Genomic DNA, 26,027 nt, shown 5'->3' on the forward strand with positions numbered 1-26,027 from the left:
ATTTTTAAAAATAATTTTAAAATAAATAAAAAGAACAAAAGCTCTAAAAATTCAATAAATAAATAGCCATATGTGTTGTCTGGTGCATACAACATTTTCTGGAAGATAAACTGTTAACAGTGGTTACTTCCAGAAAGAAGCACTAGCAGTTTGGAGTAAGAGAGGGACACATTTACTTTTATATCTTTCTATACTATAGAATTTTTTTTTTACCATGTGTGCATTGCTTTAACAAAGAAATTAAAGTGGGTAAAATATATACCAAAAAAAATTTACAAATTAAAACAAGATTCACCAAACATAAAAGCCTTTATATATCAAAGAACTGTCAACAGAGTAAAAAATCGACCCGCAGAATGGGAGAAAATATTTGCAAATCATATAGCTGATAAGATATTAATATCCAGAATATACTAAGAACTATAGGAGTTCCCTGGTGGTTCAGTGAGTTAAGGATGTGGTGTTGTCACTGCTGTGGCTCAGGTCACTACTATGGCATGGGTTTGACCCCTGGCCTGGGAACTTCCGCATACCACAGGCATGGCCAAAAAAAAAAGAACTCCTACAACTCAACAACAACAACAACAACAACCTGATTAAAAAAATGAGCAAAGGGGAGTTCCTATCATGGCACATGGTTCCGACTAGGAACCATGAGGTTGTGGGTTCAATCCCAGGCCTCGCTCAGCGGGTTAAGGACCTGGCGTTGCTGTGAGCTATGGTGTAGGTTGCAGAGGCAGCTCAGATCTGGTGTTGCTGTGGCTCTGGCGTAGGCCGGCGGCTACAGCTCCGATTGGACCCCTAGCCTGGGAACCTCAATATGCCACAGGAGCGGCCCTGGAAAAGGCAAAAAGACAAAAAAAAAAAAAAAAGCAAAAGGAGTTCTCATTGTGGTTCAATAGTAAGGAATCTGACTGGTGTCCATGAGGATAAGGGTTCAATCCCTGGCCTCGCTAGGTGGGTTGGGAACCTGGTGGTGCCATGAGTTGTTATGTGGGTCACAGACGATGCTCGGATTTGGTATTGCTGTGGCTGAGGTATAGGCTGGTGGCTACAGCTCTGATTCTGGGATCCTCCATATGCCATGGGTGCGGCCCTAAAAAGACAAAAAGACAAAAATAAATAAATAAATAAATAAATAAAACAGGAAAACCACATAAACCTGCAATTAAACATCTGGGCATATATTCAAAGAACGGAAACCTGGAACTTGAACAAGTATTTGTACACCCATGTTAACAGCAGCATCATGAGAAGCTTCCCAGCCAAGAGGTGGAAACAACCCAAATGGCCATCAATGGATTAATGGATAAACAAAATGTGGTGTATACACACAACAGATTATTATTCAGCCTTAAAAAGGAAATTCTGATGCATGTAACAACCTGAATGGACCATGAAGACACTATGCTAAGCGAAATTCATCAGTTATAAAAGAACAAATAGTGTTCTGATTCCACTTAGAGGAGGTAAACAAAGCAGCCACAGTCAGAGACAGAAAGCGGGTAAGTGATTGCCAGAGGCTGGGGGAGATGGGAATGGGCAGACTGTCAGTTTGGGAAGATGAAGAAGTTCTGGAGATGGATGGTGGAGATGGTTGAAGAACAGTGTACACAGAACTGTACACTTAAAAATGGTTAAAATGGTAAATTTTGTGTTATGTTTATTTTACAACAATTTTTAAAAATTAAGGCAGATCTATCGATGTAAGCTCTGAATCTGAAAAAAATAAAGCATGTTGAAAATCCAAAAAGATGCCATTTTTCACCTAGACTGCCATAGAATCAAAGACTGACAATAACACAGATGGGGAGGGGTCAAGAAACAGGCACTCACACACAGCACGGCCAAGCCTGTAAACTAAGGTGAGCCTTTGGGAGGACACCATGACAACAGCTGGCAAATCTGTAACCCAGTAATCCCACTTCTAGAAATTCCTCATGTAAGACAAGAATATTCGCTACACCACTGTTTGTGATGGCCAAATACTAGAAACAGCCTAAGTGTCAGCTATGCTTAAGTGAACAATGGCAAGACAAGCCATGGAATATGGTGACGGTACATATGGACATCAATGTGGAAATCCCTTCAAAGGGGAAAGCATCCAGAACAGTAGGCAGAGTAGGTCCTGTGACTTCTTTTTCAAAAAGCTATCACTCTAGGAGTTCCCATTGTGGCTCAGTGGAAACGAACTCAACTAGTATCCATGAGGATGCTGGTTCAGTCTCTGGCCTCGCTCAGTGGGTTAAGGATCTGCATTGCTCAGGTCCCACGTTGCAGTGGCTGTGGCATAGGCCAGCAGCTGCAGCTCTGATTTGACTCCTGAGAACTTCCATATGCTGCACCCTTGGCCCTAAAAAGCAAAAAAAAATAAAAATTTAAAAATTAAAAAAGAAAAGCTATCACTCTAGACATACACACCCACACCCAAAAAATATGTGAGATCTACATAGATGTTCCAGAAAGGACGGCCCTGGGCGAGCCAGAAACCCAGAGAGCATCCGTGACACCCACCATGATATTCAAGCCTATCGATTTCACAGCCTAAATGTCTCTCTGAATTGCCCACATCCTTCCATCTCCAGCACATTTCTCATGGCCCCCAGCATCTCTTTACCAGGCTGCTAAAGTTCTGTCAGTCCTCCAATCAGGTCTCTACCTAACATCGGGAGAAATCTTTTCACGACAGTGAGCTGCTCACATCTATCATTCTCCAGCGTGGAGGTGTGCAAGGCTCTCTATTGCTGCTCAGGCAAAAAGAACAAAATCTTTGCCTGGGCCCTGCTGACCTCTCAGGGCGCCCTCCTCCCCTCCTCCCCTCTGCCCACTCTCTGCTACTCTGGGCCCCAGCCAGCCTTCCCCAGTCCTCCCACTGCAGGGCCCTGACCTCAGTGCAAGTTTCCTCTCCTGGTTGGTCTGCCTGCCTTGATAAACTTCTATACGTTTACAGGCCACGTCTTCAGGAACATGCACCCTCAACCCCAAACGACATCAAAATCCCAATATTTGCTCTCATAGCCCCCTTAAACTTTTCCTTCATAGCACTGAGAGGAGTGTACAACTATGTACCTGTGATTCTTTTTTTTTTTTTTTTTTTTTTTTTGGCCACACTCTTGGCATGCAGAAGTTTCTGGGCCAAGGATCAAACCCTTGCCATATCAGTGACCCTTGCCACAGCAGTGACAATGCCGATCCTTAACACAATAAACTGCCAGGGAACCCCTGTGATTTGATTAATGCTCATCTCCCACCAAAATGCTCCCACAGACCCTATTACCTGTTTTGTCCCCTGCTGTAGCACCTGAACCTTGCCCAGGACTCAAATTGAGTAGGGAAGATACTAGGGGACAGAGAGATCCAGGACTTTATTCTTACTTTAAATGTTTTCACACTGTGTGATTTTTTTTTTCACAATAAAAACGCATTTTGTTTGTTTGCTTTTTAGGGCCGCACCTGCGGCATATGGAGGTTGCTAGGCTAGGGGTCAAATTGGAGCTACAGCTGCCGGCCTACATCACAGCCACAGTAAAGCGGGATCCAAGCCACCTCTGTGACCTACACCAGAGTTCACAGCAATGCCAGATCCTCAACCTACTGAGCGAGGTCAGGGATCAAACCCTCAACCTCATGGTTCCTAGTCAGATTCATTTCCACTGCACCATGACGGGAACTCCAAAAACATTATTTTTATCACTGAAATGTAATTCATATACAATAAAACATACGACTTTAAAGTATATGATTCAGTGGGTTTTAGTATAATTCAGAGATCTGCCCAACCCTCACCACTAATCTCAGAGAATTTCCATCACCCAAAATGCAATCTTGTACCCATCAGTAATCCCTCCCATTCCCTCTTCCCCCAGCCCCTGGCAACCACCAATCTGCTTTCTGTCTTTGGATTTCACTATTCTAGACATTTTATGTAAATGAACTTCTAAAATCTGTGGCCCTTTGTGTCTGGCTTCTTTCACTTAGTACAAATCCTTTCAAGGTTTGTTAACATTATAGTGTATCCGTACACCATTCCTTTTTATGGCTGAATAAAATATGCTTTATTTGGGTTCCTGCTGTAACACAGTGGGTTAAGAATTCAACTGTAGCAGCTAGGGTCACTCGGAGGTGCAGGTTCAGTCCCTGGCCTGAGACTTTCATATGCAGCAGGGGCAGCCATTTTTTAAAAATGCATTATTTTCATACAAAAAAAAATTTTTTTTTTTTTTTTTTTTGTCTTTTAGGGCCGTACCCACAGCATATGGAGGTTCCCAGGCTAGGGGTCTAATCGGAGCTGTAGCCTCCGGCCTACGCCACAGCCACAGCAACTCCAGATCTGAGCCATGTCTGTGACCTACACTACAGCTCATGGCAACGTCAGATCCTTAACCTTAAGCAAGGCCAGGGATCGAACCCTCGTCCTCGTGGATGCTAGTCAGGTTCATTAACCACTGAGCCATGAAGGGAGCTCCATTTATACCAAAATTTTTTTAATTTAAGACTTCTTTTAGGAGTTCCCCTTGTGGCTCAGCAGAAATGAATCTAACATCCATGAGGACCCAGGTTCGACCCCCAGCCTCACTCTTTGGGTTAAGGATCTGGCATTGCCATGAGCTGTGGTTGAGGCTGCAGATACAGCTCGCATCCTGTGTTGCTGTGGCTGTGGTGAAAGCTGGCAGCTACAGCTCCAAATCAACCCCTAGCCTGGGAACCTCCATATGCTGAGGATACTGCCCTACAAAAAGACAAAAGAAAAAAGAAAAAAAAAAGACTTTCTTCTTTTAAAATACATGAATTTCATCCAGAAACTCACCTTTAGAAAGTTATCTAAAGACAAAGAGATTTGTCTACAAGAGTGTTAATTTCTAGGTTACCATAAAATTGGAAACTACCAAAATGTCTAAGAAATTTTTTAAAACTTTTTTTTTTTTTTTTAATTCACAAAGCAGACTATGGAAATCCAAATCCCTGATTCTCAAGCTGGGCTCTGGTTCCAGGAAGACCCAGGGCTGGGCCCTGAGGGAGTGAGGTCCCTCTTCCCCCAACCTCCTCTAGCCCAGCTCAACAGCTCAACTTTAATTGCTTGATATAATGGAATTCCCCAGGAAATTTCATTTGAAGAAAAGGTTCTGTTGCTAAAAAAAATGCTCAATAACTACTTTTGTAAAGATGACTTACAGAGTATTTTTTTTCCTTTTTACAGCCAAACCTGTGGCACATGGAAGTTCCCAGGTCAGGAGTTGAAGCAGAGCTGCAGTTTCAGCCTATGCCACAACCACGGCAACACCAGATTCAAGCCACATCTGTGGTCTACGCTGCAGCTTGCGGCAACACTGGATCCTCCTCAACCCAGTGAGTGAGGCCAGGGATCAAACCCAAATCCTCAGAGTCAACCCTGGGTTCTTAACCCGCTGAGCCACAATGGGAACTCCACATATACACTATTGTTAACTACAACCACCATCCTGTACATTATAGTATATAATAATATTCTACTGCATATTTGAAAGTCACTAAGAGAGTAAATCTTAAAAGTGCTCATCACAAGAAAAAAAATTTGTAACTATGGATGGTGACAGATGTGACCTAGATTTATTGCGGCAATCATTTCACAATCTATGCAAATATTGAACAATTATGTTGTATAGCTGAAACTAATATAATGTTATATGTCAATTATATCTCAATTTTTTTTTTTTTTTTGTCTTTTTGCTATTTCTTGGGCCGCTCCTGCAGCATGTGGAGGTTCCCAGGCTAGGGGTCGAATCGGAGCTGTAGCCACCGGCCTACGCCAGAGCCACAGCAACGAGGGATCCGAGCCGCGTCTGCAACCTACACCACAGCTCACGGCAACGCCGGATCCTCAACCCACTGAGCAAGGGCAGGGATTGAACCCGCAACCTCATGGTTCCTAGTCGGATTCGTTAACCACTGCACCACGACGGGAATTCCTATCTCAATTTTTTAAAAAATGGATTTATAGGTGTATAAAGAGCCTAAGAATCTATTTAACTAGAAAAGACAGCTTAAAAACCAATAGCTATAATGAGTAATCAACAACTAGAAACAACCTAAATGCCGCTCACTGGTAAATGGATGACCAATGTGGGGTTCATTACATAGTGGAGCACTACTCAGCAGTGAAAAGGGATAGAATAGAGATGCACATGACAACATGGAATAACCTCAGATATATGATACTGGGTGAAAGAATTCAGACTTAAAGGGCTTTACACTGTGCTCTTCCACTTACATGATATTCTGGAAAAGGCAAAGCTATAGAAATGGAACAAAGACCAGCGGTTTCCTAGGCCTGAGGTGCAGGGAGTGGTTAACTACAGAAGAATGAGGCTATGTGGGATTGTAGAACTGCTCTGTATCTTTGGTGACATTTACACAACTACATACAGCTGTCAAAATTCACAGTACTGGAATTCATGCTGTGGTGCAACGGGATTGGCAGCATCTCTGGAGCGCTAGGACTCAGGCTGGATCCCCGGCCTGGCACACTGGGTGGAGGATCCAGCACTATTGCAGCTGCAGCTAGGTCACAACTGTGGCTGGGATGTGATGCCTGCCCTGGGAATTCCATACACCTTGGGGCAGCCAAAAAAGAAAAAACAAACAAAAAATTCAAAGTACTGTACACTGCAAAGGGTGAATTTTGCCATTGGTGAGCTATATCTTAATAAAAAGCAACCCATAGCTCTGTGTGCTGATGTTTGAACAGACTGCCCCTGGAAGGACATGTGGTTGGAAAGTAGCTGCTTTTGGAGGAGAAGAAGTAGACTTGAAGAAGGAGATTTTTCATTATATGTTCTTTGGTTCTGTTTTTAACCATGTATATATATTGCCTCTTACAGGAAAAAAGTAAAGAAATATTTACAAAACAAGCCAGTAACAATGAGCCTAGACAACTACAAAGTTTAAAAGTATGTGCAGCAAGGGACTGAGGGCTGAAAAGTAGAGACTTTGGGAAAACACACCAGATTGAACCTACATCTGCACCACCTCTAGAAACCTCACTAAAATGATGATTGGACAGTAAAGAGGTAACAAAGGTATAATGCCACAAGGATAAATACATTCTTTGATAGTCCTTCCTTCAAGAGTTAAAGCCTAATTTCCCTCTGGAGTTCCCGTTGTGGCTCAGGGGTTAACGAACCCAACTAGCATCCATGAGGACTGGGGTTCGATCCCTGGCCTTGCTCAGTGGGTTAAGAATCCAGCGTTGCCGTGAGCTGTGGTGTAGGTCGCAGACGCGGCTCAGATCCCGAGTTGCTGTGGCTCTGGAGTAGGCCAGTGGCTATAGTTCCGATTAGACCCCTAGCCTGGGAACCTCCATATGCCATGGGGGCAGCCCTAGGAAAGAAAAAAAAAAAAAAAAAACGAAAAAAAAAAGCCTAATTCCCCTCCCTCTGAGCATGGGCTGGACTTAGTGAGTCACTTCTAATGAACAGAGAGTGGAAGAAGTGATAGTGTGCATCTTCAGGGACCCAGTCAGAGAAGACGCTGCCGCCTCCTCTCTGCTCTCACTTCTCTCCACTCTGGGGGACAGCTGCCATGTTGTGAGGACACTCAAGCAGCACTGTGGAGAGGCCCCTGTGATGAGGAACTAAAGCCGCCTAACAACACCATGTGAGTGAGGCAGTTCGAAGCTGATTTTCTTTTTGTTTTTTTTTGTTTTTTTTTTGTCTTTTTGCTATTCCCTTGGGCCACTTCCTCGGCATATGGAGGTTCCCAGGCTAGGGGTCTAATCGGAGCTGTAGCCGCCGGCCTACGCCAGAGCCACAGCAACGCAGGATCCGAGCCGCGTCTGCAACCTACACCACAGCTCACGGCAACGCCGGATCGTTAACCCACTGAGCAAGGGCAGGGATTGAACCCGCAACCTCATGGTTCCTAGTCGGATTCGTTAACCACTGCGCCACGACGGGAACTCCCGAAGCTGATTTTCTAACCTCAGTCAAGTCCTCAGATGCTGCAGTCTCTGCTAACATCTTGACCACAACCTCATGAGAGACCCTGGGCCAAAACCACCCAGCCACACAACTCCTAGATGCCTGACCTCAGCAACTGGAAGCAATAATAAGTGTTTGGTGTTTTAAGCTGCTAAAGTTTTGGGGTGAGTTTTCACTCACCAATAGACAAATAATACACCCTTTATGGCAAGGAGTTAAAGAGAAAAAGAGCAGGAACTAACAGATTTATTCCAGGGAACCCCAGAAAGGCTCCAAACAAATAGACCAAGGCAAACAATAAAAAATCCAACATATAAGAATTTTATAACAGCAGTGGCAATATAAATCAGTGTGTAAAGTACTAAATGGCACTGGGACAGCTACTACCCATTTAGGGAAAAAAAATAATAAAGTTTGGTGCCCTATCTTAGTCACAAAAATTAATTTTAGATGAGCTAAGAACTAAAGAGAAATGAAAACTTAAGTCCACATAAAAACTTATACAGAACATTCACGAAGTACTACTCTATAATAATAGTCAAAAGGTGAAAACAACCCCAATACTCATCAACGGATGAGTAGATAGAGAAAACATGGCATATCCATACAATGGAATTTTTTCTTTTTTTTTTTGGCTTTTTAGGGCCACACCCGTGGCACATGGAGGTTCCCAGGCTAGCAGTGGAATAGAAGCTGTAGCTGCCAGCCTACACCACAGCCACAGCAATGCTGGATCCAAGCGGCAACTGCAACCTATACCACAGCTCATGGCAACGCTGGATCCTTAACCCAATGAGCAAGGCCAGGGATCAAACCCCAGTCCTCATGGATGCTAGTTGGGTTTGTTAACCCCTGAGCCATGACAGGAACTCCCATACAATGGAATATTATTTAGTCATAAAAAGGAATGAAGCACTGACACATGCTACAACATGGTTGAACCTTGAAAATACTATGTTAAGGGAAAATAGTCATAAAATAGTCATATTGTATGATCCCATTTACACAAAATGTACAAAGTAAACAAGTCCATAGAGACAGAAAGCAGCTTAGTGGTTGCCGCAGTTGGCGTATACAGGGAGAACGGGGAGTGACTGCTAATGAATACAAGGCTTCTCTTTGAGGTGATGAAAATGTTCTAAAATTGATTGTGATAATGGATACACAACTCTATGAAAATACTAAAACTACTGAATTAGGCATTTTAAATAGGTGAACTGTAAGGTATGTGAATTATACCATAACTAATTGTTCTAAAAAAATAATAAAAGAGGAGTTCCCATTATGGCTCAGTGGTAACCAACCCAACCGGTATCCATGAGGATGCAGGTTCGATCCCTGGCCCTGCTCAGTGGGTTAAAGATCCAGTGTTACCATGGACTGTGGTGTAGGTCGAAGACTCAGCTCATATCCCGAGTTGCTCTGGCTGTGGTATAAGCCAGTAGCTATAGCTCCGATTTGACCCCTAGCCTGAGAACCATATGCTGCAGGTATGGGCCTAAAAAGCAATAATAATAATAATAATAACAATAATAATAATAAAAGATACATTCCAGATGGAGTAAAGAAAAGCTAAAGACAAAACAATAAAAGTACCAGAAGAGGGAGTTCCTATCGTGGCACAGCAAAAATGAGTCAGACTAGGAACTATGAGGCTGCGGGTTCAATCACTGCCCTTGCTCAGTGGGTTAAGGATCTGGCTTTGCTGTGAGCTGTGGTGTAGGCTGCAGACATGGCTTGGATCTGGTATTGCTGTGGCTCTGGCATAGGCCAGCAGCAACAGCTCCAATTAGACCCCAGCCTGGAAACCTCTACATGCCGCGGGTGCAGCCCTAAAAAGACAAAAAAAAAAAAAAAAAGTACTGGAAGAGGAGTTCCCTGGTGGCCTATCGGGTTAAGGATCCAGCATTGTCACTGCTGTGGTTCAGGTCACTGCTGTGGCGTGGTTTCATGGCCTAGGAACTTTGACACACCATGAGTGTGGCAAAAAAAAAATTTCTTTTAAGTACTAGAAGAATTTTTTTAAGCAGCCACAAAATGCCAAAGTTATAACACAAAAAGTGATGAATTTGACAAAAATCAAAAATTTAAACTTCTACACCAGTGCAAACTTGATGAAGGTGTCAGCCTGTGCAGAAATGAGGGCCTGACCTCTAGCAGGGGTGCAAACACCAGCCAAATATGTCTTGGCCGGAGGCCTGCCTTCTGATAAGTTACACATGGATGAGCAGTGTGGCCAAGCAGGGCCTGAGTGGGCACAAGACAAACCAGGAACTGTTGGCTGAACTGAAGATTTCATTTGGGAACCAAAAAGTTTAGTAATTTCTCTGGACTTTGAGCCCCAAGTTTCTTCTGCAAAGTATGGATCTTTGCCAAAAAAAAAAAGTTCTGTTGGGGTTACATTACTGAGAAACAAGCTGAGATGATTAGGTGGAAATTTTTTTTTTTTTAATTATTTTTACTGTCACACCTACAGCACATGGAAGTTCCCAGGCTAGGGGCTGAATCAGAGCTGCAGCTGCCGGCCTACGCAACAGCCACAGCAACGCAGGATCCGAGCCACATCTGTGACCTACACCACAACTCATGGCAATGCTGGATCCTTAACCCACTGAACAAGGCCAGCAATTGAACACACATCCTCAAAGACACTGTTGGGTTCTTAACCCACTGAATCACGAAGGGAACTTCAGAAATGTTTGGGGGGTTTTTTGTTTGTTTTTCACTTTTTAGGGCCACACCCGTGGCATATGGAGGTTCCCAGGCTAGGGGTCTAATTGGAGCTACAGCTGCCTGACTTCATCACAGCCATAGCAACACCAGATTCAAGCCACATCTGCAACCTACACCACAGGCCACAGCAATGCCAGACCCTTAACCCACTGAGCAAGGCCAGGAATTGAACCTGTGTCCTCATGGATACTAGTTGGGTTCATTACCACTGAAACATGACAGGAACTCCAGCACCGTATTTCCTTATTTAAATTCTCATGTATGGTTTTGGCAGTGAAGAACCCTATAATGTCAATAAATTCAACAAAATGGATATCTAAGTGAATTTTTAAAAAACACTCAAGTAATCAAAGTTACCATAAATAAAGTTAAAAGTAAAGGAGCTAATCAGAAGAAACATACGTAACATGTAAACAGGCAAAGGTTTAATATCTAGACTATAAAAAGGGTACCTATATATCAATTTTTAAAAAGGACAAATAACCCAATAGGAAAAAAAATGGGAAAAAAGATTAATAGAAAATTAATAGAAATGAAAATATGAGTATTAATGAACAGAAGAAAAAACATACTCAACCTTACTGGTTATCAGGAAAATACAGATTAAAATAAGATACCATTTTAGCAAAGTTATTAAGAGATCAATAATACAGATGATGTGATATAGATATACAGTTCACCATTGAACAACATGGGTTTGAACTGCTTTGGTTCACTTTATACATGAATTTTCTTCTCAATAAATACAGGACTGCATGATCCACAGCTGGTTGAACCCTCGGATGCAGAACTGCGAATACCAAGGGCTAAAACCATGGGACTTGAGCACTCGCAGATTTTGGTTTGTGTGCTGGTCCTTGAACCAAGCCCCTGCGGATAACAAGGGATGACTGGACTCACATACTGCAAATTCGTATGACTTTTTCTCTTTTTTTTTTTTTCTTTTTTTGTCTTTTTGCCATTTTCTTGGGCTGCTCCCGCGGCATATGGAGGTTCCCAGGCTAGGGGTCAAATTGGAGCTGTAGCCACAGGCCTACACCAGAGCCACAACCAGAGCCACAGCAATGCAGGATCTGAGCCGTGTCTGCAGCCTACACCACAGCTCACAGCAACACGGATCCTTAACCCCCTGAGCAAGGCCAGGGATCAAACCTGTAACCTGATGGTTCCAAGTCGGATTCATTAACCACTGAGCCACAATGGGAACTCCCTGACTTTTTCAAATTACCTTATTAAAGCCTTAATTGTGCATTCACTTAGAGCCTGTAATTCTACTTGCCTGTATGCACAGTTGTGAACAAGTATACACAACTGGGAGTTCCTGTCGTGGTGCAGTGGTTGACAAATCCGACTAGGAACCATGAGATTGCGGGTTCGATCCCTGGCCTTGCTCAGTGGGTTAAGGATCCGGCATTGCCATGAGCTGTGGTATAGGTCGCAGATGCGGCTCTGATCCCGTGTTGCTGTGGCTCTGGTGGAGGCCAGTGGCTACAGCTCTGATTCGACCCCTAGCCTGGGAACCTCTATATGCCGCGGGAGCAGCCCAAGAAAATGGCAAAAAGACAAAAAAAAAAAGTATACACAACTGTTCACACCGGCATGAAATTGGAAATGACCAAGTCTACTAATCAGGCAGCAGATGGACAAACTGCCATCCATTCATACCACAGAGGACTATGCAGCAGTACAAAGAGCAAAGTATGTGCCCAAATGAAAAGATCTCCAAGAAATCTTGTTAATGAAAGCGAGAATGGAGAGCAGAACAGGGGGACCTTAGAGCAGCTAGAAAGGCCTCACTGAGAAGGTGGCATTTCTCTAAGAGGAGTGGGGGAAGGAAGGAAGATGAGGGGATAAGGGAAGAAGATGAAGGAACTAAGGGAGTGGACAAGCATTCTAGGTGAGGGAATAGCAAAGGCAAAGGCTCTGAGCGGGGACTGGGCCTGAGTAACAGCACTTTTGAGGGCAGCAGTCAAAGGCCCTGGAGATTCCAGGGTTACTGGCCAGATGCCAAAGTAACCTCCAACTCACCCCCTCACTGTGCTGGACCACGCTGCCAATATTCTGCAGTGACTGGAAGTTTTGGGTATTTACAGAGCCAAACTCCACAATCTCGTCATCCACTTGCAGACCCTAAAAAGAGAAACAGAAAACCAGACTAGAAGTTAAATGTGCTTCTGGTGTTCGTTTACCCTCTCATACACTCCCAATTGAATGTCAAGGTCAAGAGCATGTTCTCTGTTTCGGAGAATGGCAGGGATGAAGCAAAGAGGTTGGGATTTAGATAGCCTGGGCAGGAAGGGGCGGTGGATATGGGACCACCCCCTCCAGAAGTTCCTCCAGGGACAGAGCAAGGAAAAGGCCGCCAGGTCCACCTAGTGCCTAATAAAAGCTGGTGGTTGAGGAGGCCCTGAGGCAAAAAGCTCTCTGGGGTCCTGACCCAGGTCCTGGGGCAAGAAGAGGCAGGCCAGTCTGGCCTATTTTGTAAGGGAGTCAGAACTTTGATGCATTTTCCCTCAAAGCCCCAAGCAAGCAGCCACAGGCACGATGCTGACCCAGGACCGTAGGACCCTTTCGTTCTAAGAACACAGATCAGAATCCATTCATCCCTTTGACAAATATCTGTCATGGGCCGAGGACAGCCCTGTGCTAGTTGCAATGCATACAGCAGGGAACACAACAAAGCTTATGTGTAACAGTCCTATGATCACTAAAGACCACCAGGTGATGACCCAGTTTCACCTAGAAGCTACGTGTCCTGGCACAGGGTACTTCAGGTCTTTAAGGCTTTTCCTCATGGGTGGAAGGGGGTAGGTTAGTACTACCCCAGATGGTGGCTGTGGGATTAAATATTAAATGCAGCTCCACATGAAAACTTGTACATGATGTTCACAGAGTGTTATTAGTTGACAGTCAAAAACTGGATGCTGGTGAACAGACAACAAAATGAGGCCTATCCACCCAGCACATCATACTCAGCGGCAGAAAGGAAAGAAGGAGAGAAACACTCTCCAACACTGATGACCTTGAAAACATGACACTAAGAGGAAGAAGCCGGACACAAAGGACCACGTATTGTATAATTCCATTTCCATATACATGAAATGTCCCTAACAGGCAAATTCAGAGACAGAAAGCAGATGTGGGCTTGAGGCATAACGATTAATTGGTACACGGCTTCCTTTTAGGATAATGAAAATATCCTAAAATTTATTGTGAATACACTAAAAGCTACTGAGTCATATATGTACTTTTTTTTTTTTTTTTTAAAGGGCCGCACCTATGGTATATGGAAGTTCCCAGGCTAGGGGAAGAACTGGAGCGACAGCCACCGGCTTACACCACAGCCACAGCAACGCCAGATCCAAGCTGTGTCTGTAACCTACACCACAGCTGACAGCAACACTGGATCCTTAACCCACTGACTAAGGCTAGGGATCGAACCTGTGACCTGATGGATACTAGTTGAGTTCATTACTGCTGAGCCACATAAGGAACTCCCACATATGTACTTTTTGGGGTTTTTTTCCAATTTTTGGCCACCCCTTGCATACAGAGCTCCCAGGCCAGGGATCAGATCCAAGCCACAGCTGCAGCAACACTGGTTCCTCAACCCACTGTGCCAGAATGGGGATCAAACCTGTGTCCCGGTATTCCCAAGACTCCACCGATCCCATTGTGCCACAGCAGGAATGTCTATATGTGTACTTTAAATGGGTGAAAATTATGGTATGTGAATAATACCCCAATAAAGCTATTAAAACTTTTAAAAACACACAGCAGATGAGGTATATAACTCACTTGGCAGGACATGTGGTGCAAAGCAAGGGCTCCTAAGTGGCAGCTCTTGTTATCACTCTCATATCCATTATTCAATGCTTAGCTAAAACCAGAAGATCCTCTTTCCTTCTCTTGGGACATTTATCACCTTCTACCCTGTGTCCCGGGGTCTCCCCAACTGGTTGGAGCAGCAGAGGTGACTCTGGATGGGCTGCCAGGGGTCACCCTCAGTGTCTGCCGCACAGGAAGTGAAGCTGCAGCATGGAGAGAGGGTGGGTCCCTCTGCCCAAAGTCCCCCACCAAACCCCAAGGCGCCCTCTTGGTGTGGACTTGGGTGGCGGAGCCTGGCTTACCGCGATGCTGGCGGGGGAGCCGGGGCTGATGCTGTTCACTTTGGCGAAGGCCTGAGGGAGGCTGAGGCCCTGGCTCTGGCCCAGGCCAAGGCTCAGGGCCTCCCTGTGGGCCTCAGCCAGGTCCTGGGCCTGCTTCTCCTTGTCTCGGGCATGCAGCTGGTGCAGGGCCTCCTCCACCTGCTTCATCACTGCCTTGTGATCGTTCTGCAAGCCTGGGCGGAGAGCACCATATCAGGGGCCAAGGAAGACAGCTGAGGACATGCAACCCCCACCCCTATTCATTCTCTGAATATTTAATGAGTGTTTATTAGATGCCAGATATTGTGCTAGAGGCTGAAGACGCCTCTGAGAACAGGACAGAGGGGTTGCCCTCATGAAGCTTACAGTCTGGCAAGGAAGGCAGCTGCAGGACAAATCATTAAAGTGACATATGATGACTGTGATGAGGACCAACACAGCCGGGGGACCTGACCGTGCTGGTCCAGGAAATCAGGGAAGGCTTCCCAGAGGCAGCGCTGTTTCAGCCTAGACCTGAAAGGTGAGCAGGAGGAAGGAGCAGTCCAGCTGAACCACTGGCCACAAACTCACAGGCACACAAGGGCAAGCTCAAGAACCAGACAAACAAGTGAGGCAGGCTGGGGGTAGGAAGTTCATTTTTCTCCTGACACCGCTAGAAGAAAACATGATGCCATGTCTATGAACACATGTCTGGTGAGGTTCAGTCCAGGAGAGGCAACAGAAAGAAAAGCTGGAAATTATGAGTTTGGGGATAAAATCCTCTGAGTTTTTTCAGTACTGATGGCTCACTCAAAATGTGGTGAACTACTGTGCCAGTACAGTAAGTCAACTCTGCAGTCCAGTCCAGCAGAATGGCTGGGATTTTAACTTTTTTTTTTTTTTTTTTGGCCACCAACCTGACCTGGCTCCTCCACTCCTGTTGCTTCGGTGAGGCCCTTGGACATCAGAGGCCTCCTGCACTGAACCCACAGGAGCAGACACAAGAGACTAGATTTGAATAAGTGGAGACATAAACCTGGGAAGGAAGACTTAAAATGGTGTCAGTGTATAATACACGGTCACTCTCGAACTAGTAAGGATCCTCCAGGCAGTAAGTTCCACGAGGACCCCTGAGCCTTCAGCAAGGCCGGCAACAGTAAGTCTCCAGCTATAGCTGCTGGGTAAGAGAATGAATGATTTTATTTACCATAAACTGCAATTCTAATCGGAATCTAAAAAACATGTTTTCCTTGGACAAAATGTTTCCAAAGTGCATTTAAAAACACAAACTTGCAGTGGCATGGACTGGGAGTGTGGGGCTAGGAGATGCAAACTATTACATTTAGAACGGATAAACAAGATCCTACTGTACAGCACAGGTAACTATAACCAATCTCCTGGGATATAACATGATAGAAAAAATATTAAAAAAAGAAAGTAGGAGTTCCTGTCGTGGCGCAGTGGAAACAAATCCAACTTGGAACCTTGAGGTTGCAGGTTCGATCAGTGGGTTAAGGATCTGGCATTGCCGTGAGCTGTGGTATAGGTCACAGACACAGCTCGGATCTAGCGTTGCAGTGGCTGTGGTGCAGGCCGGCAGCAACAGCTCTGATTAAACCCCTAGCCTGGGATCGGCCCCAGAAAAGGCAAAAAAAAAAGAGAGAGAGAGAGAGAGAATAGACAATCTGAATTCTCGTTGAGGCTCATCAGAAATGAATCTGACTAGGATCCATGAGGATGCAGGTTCGATCCCTGGCCTCGCTCAGTGGGTTAAGGATCCAGCGTTGCCGTGAGCTGTGGTGTCAATCACAGACTCGGCTTGGACCCCGAGTTGCTACGGCTGTGGCAGAGGCCCACAGCTGTAGCTCCAATTTGAACCCTAGCCTGGGAACTTCCATATGCTGTGGGTGCTGCCCTAAAAAGAAAAAAAAAAAAATCAATCTAAAAAAACCCAAACTTGCAATGATAACAAATGCAGCATACTAATATAAGATGTTAATAATAGGGGAAACTGGGTATAGAATATATGGGGCCTCTCTGGGTTATTCTTCCTAGGTTATTTAGATTTATAGAAAAATCTAAAACTCTTCTTTAAAAATTAAGTCTATTTGGAGTTCCCATCGGGCTCAGAGGTAACAAACCCAACTTGTATCCATGAGGACGCAGGTTCGATCCCTGGCCTCACTCAGTGGGTTAAGGATTCAACATTGCCATCAGCTATGGTGTAGGTCATAGACGAGGCTCAGATCTGGCATTGCAGTGGCTGTATCGTAGGCTGGCAGCTCCAGCTCTGACTCAACCCCTAGCCTGTGAACTTCCATATGTCGCACCTGCAACCTTAAAAAGACCCAAAAAAAAGTGTATTTCTGTAAAGAAAATGGGGGGAGGGAGTGGGATGGATTGGGTATTTGGGGTTAATAGATGCAAACTATTGCCTTTGGAATGGATAAGCAATTGGATCCTGCTGTATAGCACTGGGAACTATATCTAGTCACTTATGATGGAGCATGATAATGTGAGAAAAAAGAATGTATACATATATGTGTAACTGGGTCACCTTGCTGTACAATAGAAAATTAACAGAACACTGTAAAACAGCTATAATGGAAGAAATACAAATCATTATAAAAGAAAAAAAAAAGAAAAAAGAAAATTTAAAAAAATGAAAAGAAAAAAAACTTGCAAGAATAGTTTTTCAAAAAAAAAAGACCTATAAGAAGGGCTCAGCCAGACTCTTACATATGTTAAAGTCATTAAGATGGAGTGATATCAGCACCCCAGAAAGACGGATGCAAAAAGCCCAGAAAGACATGTAAACACATCTAAAGATTTAACATGTAATGCTGATAGCATTTCAAATTAATAGAGAAAGAATAGACTAATAAATGGAGCTGGAACACCAGGCCAACCCTGTGGGGAAAAAAATATGTCACTGCCCGCCTTTCACACCGAGGGCTACAGCTTCTCAAATTTCCCCCAAACCCACCTAACTGGGAAGCAAATGGGCTGCTTCCCTGAGGAGCCTAAGGGTTTAGCCTAAAGCCCTAAATTTCCCTCCAGTCTTAATTGTCCTAATTATTCCCTACTCTGTATCTTCCTATTTGTTTTAGTAATAAAGTGGCATGCTTCTTCTCCCAAAATCTTCAAGGAAAAGTGATGCTCAAAGAAGTTCTGTGATCATACTTAGAGGAACTTTTGGCATCTGAGGCTGTGTCCCACCCCAGGGTTACCTATACCCTCATTGAGAAGCCTGGTCTTATACCAAAGCACCCTGCAGATGAAGTCAAGATTCAAATACATAAAACAGGAGTTCCTCCTGTAGTGCAATAGGATCGGCAGGATGAAGGTTCAATCTCTGGCCCAGCACAGTGGGTTACGGATCTGGCATTGCTGCAGCTGCAGCATAGGTTGTAACTTCAGGTCAGATCTGATTCCTGGCCCAGGACATCCATATGCCATGGAGCAGCCAAAAGAGGTTAAAAAAAAAGAAAAAAGAAAAAAAAAAAAAAAAAGAAAAAAAAAAGGGTAAAACAGAAGTCATTAAGGGGGAAATGTGGATGATAAATTCTATTCTACATCCCTTTGTGGGCTGGTTGCTCACCTACAGCAGCGTGAAAAATGGCCCCAAAGATGTTCACATCCTAATCCCCAGAACCTGTGAATCTACTACTTCACATGGCAAAGGGGACTTTGTGGATTGATTAGGTTAAAGGCCATAAGGTGGAAAGTCTATCCTGGATTATCCAGGTTGTGGGGGTGTGCAACCACAACGGTCTTTATAAATCAAAGAGGGAGGAAAACAGACATGATGACAGAATCAAAAGTTGGAGAAACCTGACTTCTGGCTGTGAAGATGGGACAGGCTGCAAGCCAAGGCATGTGGGCAGTTCCCAGAAGCCGGAAAAGATAAGGAAATAGGTTCTTCTCCAGAGCTTCCAGAAGGGACCCAGCCCAGCTGACACCTTGACCTTAAGCCACTGAGACCCACTTGGACGTCTTACCTCCAAAACTGTAAAATAATAAATCTGGGACGTTTTAAGACACTAAGCCAGCAGAAACAGAAAACTAATATACCACCCAACCTCTACTCTTGCTGTTTGTTCCTTGAATATCAATACAGACAGAGAGACAGACATATACACATACAGAAATAGGGGATTTTATTTAGGACAGCAACATGCACCATGGGGCACATTCTCCAACGTTTCTTCCAGGCAGAGGAGCCTATGAGAGGAAAGCAGAAACTATGGCAGGGGTGGGGGTGGGATTTGCAGGACAGATCCTTAACGGAGGGGTGCCAGCTGGCCTAGGAGCTTTTGTCCTTCCTGCCTGGCACAGGGACATGGTGACCCCACCTCAAGATAGATGACACTTCCTAAGGATGGCAGAGCCTGGGTTTCTGATGACCGGCCCGGGACTCCGTCCTCCAGATGTCTTTACCGAGGAACTGAACTCCTTTCCGTTTGAGTGGCCGTGCTGAGGGCACTGTCATTAACGACTAAACCTGTTTCCTAACTCTAACTGATCTGATTAGGACTGTAAGCGATATTTGACTTGGGTTTCTATTGTTATTGTGATAAAGTTTCCACGGTAAAGTTCCTAAAAACAAAATGAAAAATGAAACCATGGAGTTCCCGTCGTGGCGCAGTGGTTAACGAATCCGACTAGGAACCATGAGGCTGCGGGTTCGGTTCCTGCCCTTGCTCAGTGGGTTAACGATCCGGCGTTGCCGTGAGCTGTGGTGTAGGTTGCAGACGCGGCTCGGATCCCGCGTTGCTGTGGCTCTGGCGTAGGCCGGTGGCTACAGCTCCGATTCGACCCCTAGCCTGGGAACCTCCATATGCCGCGGGAGCTGCCCAAGAAATAGCAACAACAACAATAACAAAAAAGACAAAAAGACAAAAAGACAAAAAAAAAAAAAAATGAAACCATGGAGTTCCTGTCATGGCACATTGGAAACGAATCCGACTAGGAACCATGAGGTTGAGGGTTCGATCCCTGGCCTCACTCAGTGGGTTAAGGATCCAGCATTGCTGTGGTGTAGGTCGAAGACACAGCTCAGATCTGGTGTTGCTTCGGCTGGTGTAGGCCGGCAACAACAGCTCTGATGAGACCCCTAGCCTGGGAACCTCCATATGCTGTGGGTGCAACCCTAGAAAAGACAAAAAAAAAAAAAAAAAAGAAAGAAAAAGAAAAATGAAACCATGGACACAGAGCCCTGGAGTCTAACCCATTCCCTTAGTCTGCAGGCTCTCAATGGGGACAGATGAGGTAATCCCATCAAGGCCAAAGTGAGGGGAGAGGATAATGTGGAGCACTGGTGCTTTCTCTGTGTGCCCTAAGCATCTCCGGCTACAAGGTGGGAGAAGGTCCCCAGCGAGGGCCACTCACAGACGATGTTGTGCCTTGCTGTTCGGACTTGGTACAGGTCCACATCTGACCGGGGGTAGCCCTCGCAGTCCACTAGCGGCTCGTTCATCCCCACGCCTTTTTGCTGGAGAAGAGAAACAAGGTCAGAAAGATTCACAAGTGTGCAGTCCTCCAGCCCTCTTTCCCCAGACACTCTTCCTCTGAACTCCTAATAAAGGTGACAGTAATGACACTGCCAGGTACTACTCAATGTGCGCCAACGAGGTATGTTTCCACACCCTCTCCCATCTGCCCTCTGAAGTGGGCACTATTTTTTAACTGACTTCTAATAACACAAGCAAAGCATGAAGCCACTCTCCTTTTCTGAAGTTAATGCAGTGCAGATAAAACTAAGGATTTCTTTGAGCACCATCCCCAAGGCCAGCCTCTCCTCCACTCCTCCAAATCCTCCTTCCTATGGGCAGCTGACACCTGGCTGGTGGCCTTGGAACCTGGGGGGAAGGGGGTGATAACCCCAAAGAACACCGAGCTGAGGCAGGACTTTGGATCTTCTGAAAATAAAGAGAGATCTAAAGGGGACTTCAAACAGGCTTTTCATCCCTGGCAGGCTACACTGATATCGCCAGATATCACCAGCTGCCATCTGGGGAGAGGAACTGGGTGGCTGGGGGACAAGGGAGGGAGAGAGACTTTCCATTTTATATCCTTTTGTAGACACTGAATCTTTTTTTTCCCCTTTTCTTTTTTTTAATGGTTGCACCTGAAGCATATGAATTGGTGCTGCCACGAGCTGTGGTACAGCTCGGATCTGGCATTGCTGTGGCTGTGGTGTAGGCTGGCAGCTGCAGCTCTAATTCAACCCTTAGCCTGGGAACCTCCATATGCCACAGGGGAGGCCCTAAAAAGGCAAAAAAATAAAAATAAAGTGCCCTTTTAGTTATCTTCAACCCTTCAATAATCAAGGAGAAAGTCCCCATTTTGTGCTTTATATCACCTCCAGATGACATGTTAACTCAGGGCCTTTCCTTTTCTTTTCTTTTTTTTTTTTTTTGGCCATGGCCACAGCATGCAGAAGTTCCCTGGCCAGGGACTGAACGTGAGCCACAGCTGTGACAATGCTAGACCCTTAACCTGCTGAGTCAGCAGGGAACTCCTATTTGTTTTATTGTTGTTGTTTTATTCTTTTTTGGTTACCCCACAGAACGAGGAATTCCTGAGCCAGGGATCAGATCTGAGCAGCAGTTGAGATCTATGCCTCAGCTGTAGCAAGGCCAGATCCTTTAACCCATTTTGTCTGGACAGGGATCAAACTTAAGTCCCAGCACTCAGTCACACTGCCAATCTGATTGTGCCACAGCGGGAACTCCCTCCATTTTTGTTTCGTTTTGTTCTGTTTTTTGGGTTTTTTTGTTTTGTTTTGTTTTTTTGCTCTTTAGGGATGCACTGGAGGCATATGGAAGCTCCCAGGCTAGGGGTTGAATCAGAGGTACAACTGCCAGCCTACACCACAGCCACAGCAACAAAGGATCCAAGCCACATCTTCGACCTACACCACAGCTCAGGGCAATACCAGATCCCCTACCCACTGAGCGAGGTCAGGGATAGAACCCGCATCCTCATGGATACTAGTCAGATTCGTTTCCACTGCACCACAACACCACAACAGGAACTCCCCCTTTGTTCTGTTTTTAACGGCTTTATTGAGAAGTAATTTACATACCATATAATGCACCCATTTAAAATGTACAATTCGGAGTTCCCTGGTAGCTCAGCAGGTTAAGGATCCAGCATTGTCACTGCTGTGGTGTGGGTTTGATGCCTGGCCAGGAAGCATCACATGCCTCAGACGTGGCCAAAAAAGAAGTGTACAATTCAAAAGCTTTTCAGTATATTCACAGAGTCATGAAACCATCACAATAATCAATTTTTTTTTTTTTTTTGTCTTTTGTCTTGTTGTTGTTGTTGTTATTGTTGCTATTTCTTGGGCCGCTCCCGCGGCATATGGAGGTTCCCAGGCTAGGGGTCCAATTGGAGCTGTAGCCACCGGCCTACGCCAGAGCCACAGCAACGCGGGATCCGAGCTGCGTCTGCAACCTACACCACAGCTCACAGCAACGCCGGATCGTTAACCCACTGAGCAAGGGCAGGGACCGAACCTGCAGCCTCATGGTTCCTAGTCGGATTCGTTAACCACTGCGCCACGACGGGAACTCCACAATAATCAATTTTATAACATTTCCAAAGAAACCCCAAACCCATTAGGAGTCATTCTCATTCCCCCTTCCTCTCAAGCCCTAGTAGCCATTAATCAATCTTCTGTCTATGGATTTGCCTATTCTGGATATCTCACATAAATGAAATCATAGGGAATTCCCATCCTGGCTCAGGGGTAATGAACTCGACTAGTATCCATGAGGATGCAGGTTCGATCCCTGGCCTCACTCAATGGGTTAAGGATCAGGTATTTCTGTGAGCTGTGGTGTAGGCTGCAAATGCAGCTGGGATCCCACATTGCTGTCGCTGTAGCACAGGCCAACGGCTGGAGCTTCGATTCAACCCCTAGCCTGGAAACTTCCATATGCCATGGGTGCAGCCCTAAAAAGACCAAAAAAAAAAAAAAAAAAAATGGAATCACAGGAGTTCCCTGGTGGTCTAGAAAGTTTAAGGATCCAGCACTGTCACTGTTGTGGCTCTTATTCCATCCCTGGCCCAGGAACTTGCACATACATGCCTCGGGCACAGTCAATCAATCAATGGAATCACAAAATATGTAGTCTTTTGTGATGAACTTCTTCTGCTTAGCAAAATGTTCACGGTTCATGCACACTGCAACATGTGTTAGCACTTCATTCCTTTTTACTGAATAATATCCCACTGTATGGTTAGACCACATTTTATTTATTTATTCATCAGTTGACAGATATTTGGATGGATCACCTTGATATACACTTTCACCTTATGTTTAAGAGAAGAGATTCTCATTTTTTTATATGCTGTTGAGTTGCAAAATTTCCTTTTAAAATAAAATTATCTAAGTAAAAAAGTGGGTCAGGAGTTCCCATCGTGGCTCAGTGGTTAACGGATTCACCTAGGAACCATGAGATTGTGGGTTCGATTCCTGGCCTTGCTCAGTGGGTTAAGGATCCGGCGTTGCCATGAGCTGTGTGTGGTGTAGGTCTCAGACACAGCTCGGATCCTGCATTGCTGTGGCTATGGCATAGGCTGGCACCTACAGCTCCAATTAGACCCCTAGCCTGGGAATCTCCATATGCCGAGGGTGCGGCCCTAGAAAAGACAAAAAGACCAAAAAAAAAAAAGGAGGGTCAGAGAGTTCCGTTCTGGCTCAGCAGAAACGAACCCAACTAGGATCCATGGGGATGTAGGTTCAATCCCTGGCCTTATTCAGTGGGTCGGGGATTCAGCGTTGCCATGAGCTGTGGTGTAGGTAGAAGACACAGCTCAGATCCCAAGTTGCTGTGGCTGTGGTATAGGCTGGCAGCTATAGCTCTGATTCAGTCCAGAGTCTGGGAACTTCCATATGCCTCGGGTGTGGCCCTAAAAACCAAAAGGGAAAAAAAAAAAAAATCAAACAAAAAAAGCACACAATGCCACAATCTGACATATGATCTTTAAAAAAAAGAGTCAACTTGGAGTTCCCACTGTGGCACACTTGGGAGTGCTAGGGCACAGGTTCAATCCAAGGCCCGGCACAGTGGAACGTTCTGGCATTGTCACAGGTGCGACTTACTTTGCAACTGTGGTTCAGATCTAATCCCTGGCCCCTGAGGGAAAAAAAAAAGGTGGGTCAACTCAAAGAAAAATATCAAGGGAATAATAGTACAGGTGGTTTACAGATACACCTGAAGTAAAAAAAAATATCTAAGGTGTGAGAAATTGCTGGCACAACTTAAAAGCACTGATTCTGGATTCAATAAGCATCAGATCTGAATCCCACTTTGTGAATTTGAGCAAGTGACTTCCCCTTTCTGAGCCTAAGGGTAACATACCAACTTCACAAAGTAGCTGAGAGGATTCCATGACATAACACATAAACCAGCACCCTTCAGGTAAATACTCAGCATACAGTACCCCAGCCTCCATATGATACTTCACCTTACTCCCATCACCTAAAATGCATTCCATTTGCCCCTTATAAGATGTGATTAATTTATTCTTCCTCTGCAAACTGATTTGTGGTTTTACATTAAGTGGCTTTGGAGCCAGAGAGACCTGGGAACTAGCCTCACCACTGCCACTTCCTACATGCATGACTCTAGGCCTCACTTTCCTCCTTATACCATAAGGATAACGAGAACTTCCTGTCGCTCAAAGCTCTGTCATGAGACCAGCGCCGTTAGCATCACTGGGAATTTGCTAAAAATGCATAGCTGCTTCCGCACACTGTCTCCCCATTAGAATCGGAATTTTAACAATGTCTCCAGGTAATTCGTACACACATTAAAGTTTAAGAAGCTCCAACATAAAGTGATTAAAAAAGCTCAGGACACAACAAGGGCTGATAGAGGTGATTATCACCTTGCCTGTGCAAACTAATTAGCTCTGTGACCTGAGGCAGGTTTAAGAAATGCCTCTGTTTCCCCAACCCTAAAATGGGGTAAACAGCAGAACACATTTCAAAGGATTGTTGGCAGTGGCGTTGGTGGTATAGTGGTGAGCACAGCTGCCTTCCAAAGGATCGCTGGGAGGACTAAACGAGTTAACCAATGTTTAGCGCTTAACACAGCGCCCAGAACCCAGCAAGGGCTCCATAAATGCTTGCTAGAACGTCAATACTAATTGTCCCAGTTATTCACGTTATTTGCCTCACTGCCTGCTACCGACAGAGGCCGCACTTGCAGCGCCTTGAGCCTCCCAAGCAGAACCAGATCCACACATGAGAGCTCAAGCAGGGACCGACCGCTTGAGCTCCCAGGCCTCCCAGGCCTCCCAGTTCCCAGGACCGCGTCAGGAGGCCTTGGGGCGGCTCCCACGCCCGCCCGGGAGCCCCGTGCCCACACTCACGCTCTCCAGCACGTCATAATTGGCTTTGATCTGCGCCTCGATCTCCTCCTTGCGCCGTATCAGCGCCTGAATGTCGCTTACAGTCACCCCGCTGGCCTCCGGGGAACCTCCGCTCTGCCTAGCCTCCTGCTCCGACATTGTGGACCTCGGTCCGGGATCCTGGACAGCCGGTTTTCCGGCTGCGAACGCCCGAGGAGACTGTAGCTACGGCTCCACCGGCGGGCCAAAACACCACCGCCATTCGCAGGCGCCAGGAAAAGAGGGGCGTGGCTTGTCAGAGGGCGGTGCCACCGGAAGCCACACCCTGCTGGAACACTTGGTACTGTGGTGACTAGTGGAGTGTGGGTATGACTGGTGGCTGTGGTATATGTCAGCAGCTGCAGCTCCAATTCAGCCCCTAGCCCCAGGACTTACAGATGCTGCAGGTGCTACAATAATAATAATAATTTATCAAATACTCATAATGCATCACACACTGTCCATATGTATTAATCAACAAACTCATAAAACCAGGATTATTATTATTACCCTCATTTGACAGCTGAAAAAACTATCTCAATAACCCACTTGCCCAACTAGCAAAATAAGCAGCCCAAATTTGAACCCAGCTTAATCAAACGGTGACATCTTTTTTTTTTTTTTTTTTTTTTTTTTGTCTTTTGTTGTTGTTGTTGCTATTTCTTTGGCCGCTCCCGCAGCATATGGAGGTTCCCAGGCTAGGGGTCTAATCAGAGCTGTAGCCACTGGCCTACGCCAGAGCCACAGCAACGCGGGATCCGAGCCGCGTCTGCAACCTACACCACAGCTCACGGCAATGCTG

General features: G+C 45.4%; 1 protein-coding gene across 1 annotated transcript in view; it reads right to left on the reverse strand.

Annotated features, from left to right (window-relative positions):
• Positions 1-25,475, reverse strand: part of PSMD9 (proteasome 26S subunit, non-ATPase 9) — a 28,615-nt gene extending 3,140 nt beyond the window's left edge. Inside the window, exons 1-4 of the mRNA XM_003132874.5 lie at positions 25,208-25,475; positions 20,207-20,309; positions 14,819-15,030; positions 12,717-12,818 (exon numbers count right to left, since the gene is read on the reverse strand). Coding sequence (XP_003132922.1) covers positions 12,717-12,818; positions 14,819-15,030; positions 20,207-20,309; positions 25,208-25,345 — 555 coding nt within the window. The 5' untranslated portion in view covers positions 25,346-25,475. The remainder of the gene's footprint in view (positions 1-12,716; positions 12,819-14,818; positions 15,031-20,206; positions 20,310-25,207) is intronic.

The sequence above is a fragment of the Sus scrofa genome, chromosome 14 (assembly GCF_000003025.6).
Source record: "Sus scrofa isolate TJ Tabasco breed Duroc chromosome 14, Sscrofa11.1, whole genome shotgun sequence".
NCBI classification, from domain to species: Eukaryota; Metazoa; Chordata; class Mammalia; order Artiodactyla; family Suidae; genus Sus; species Sus scrofa.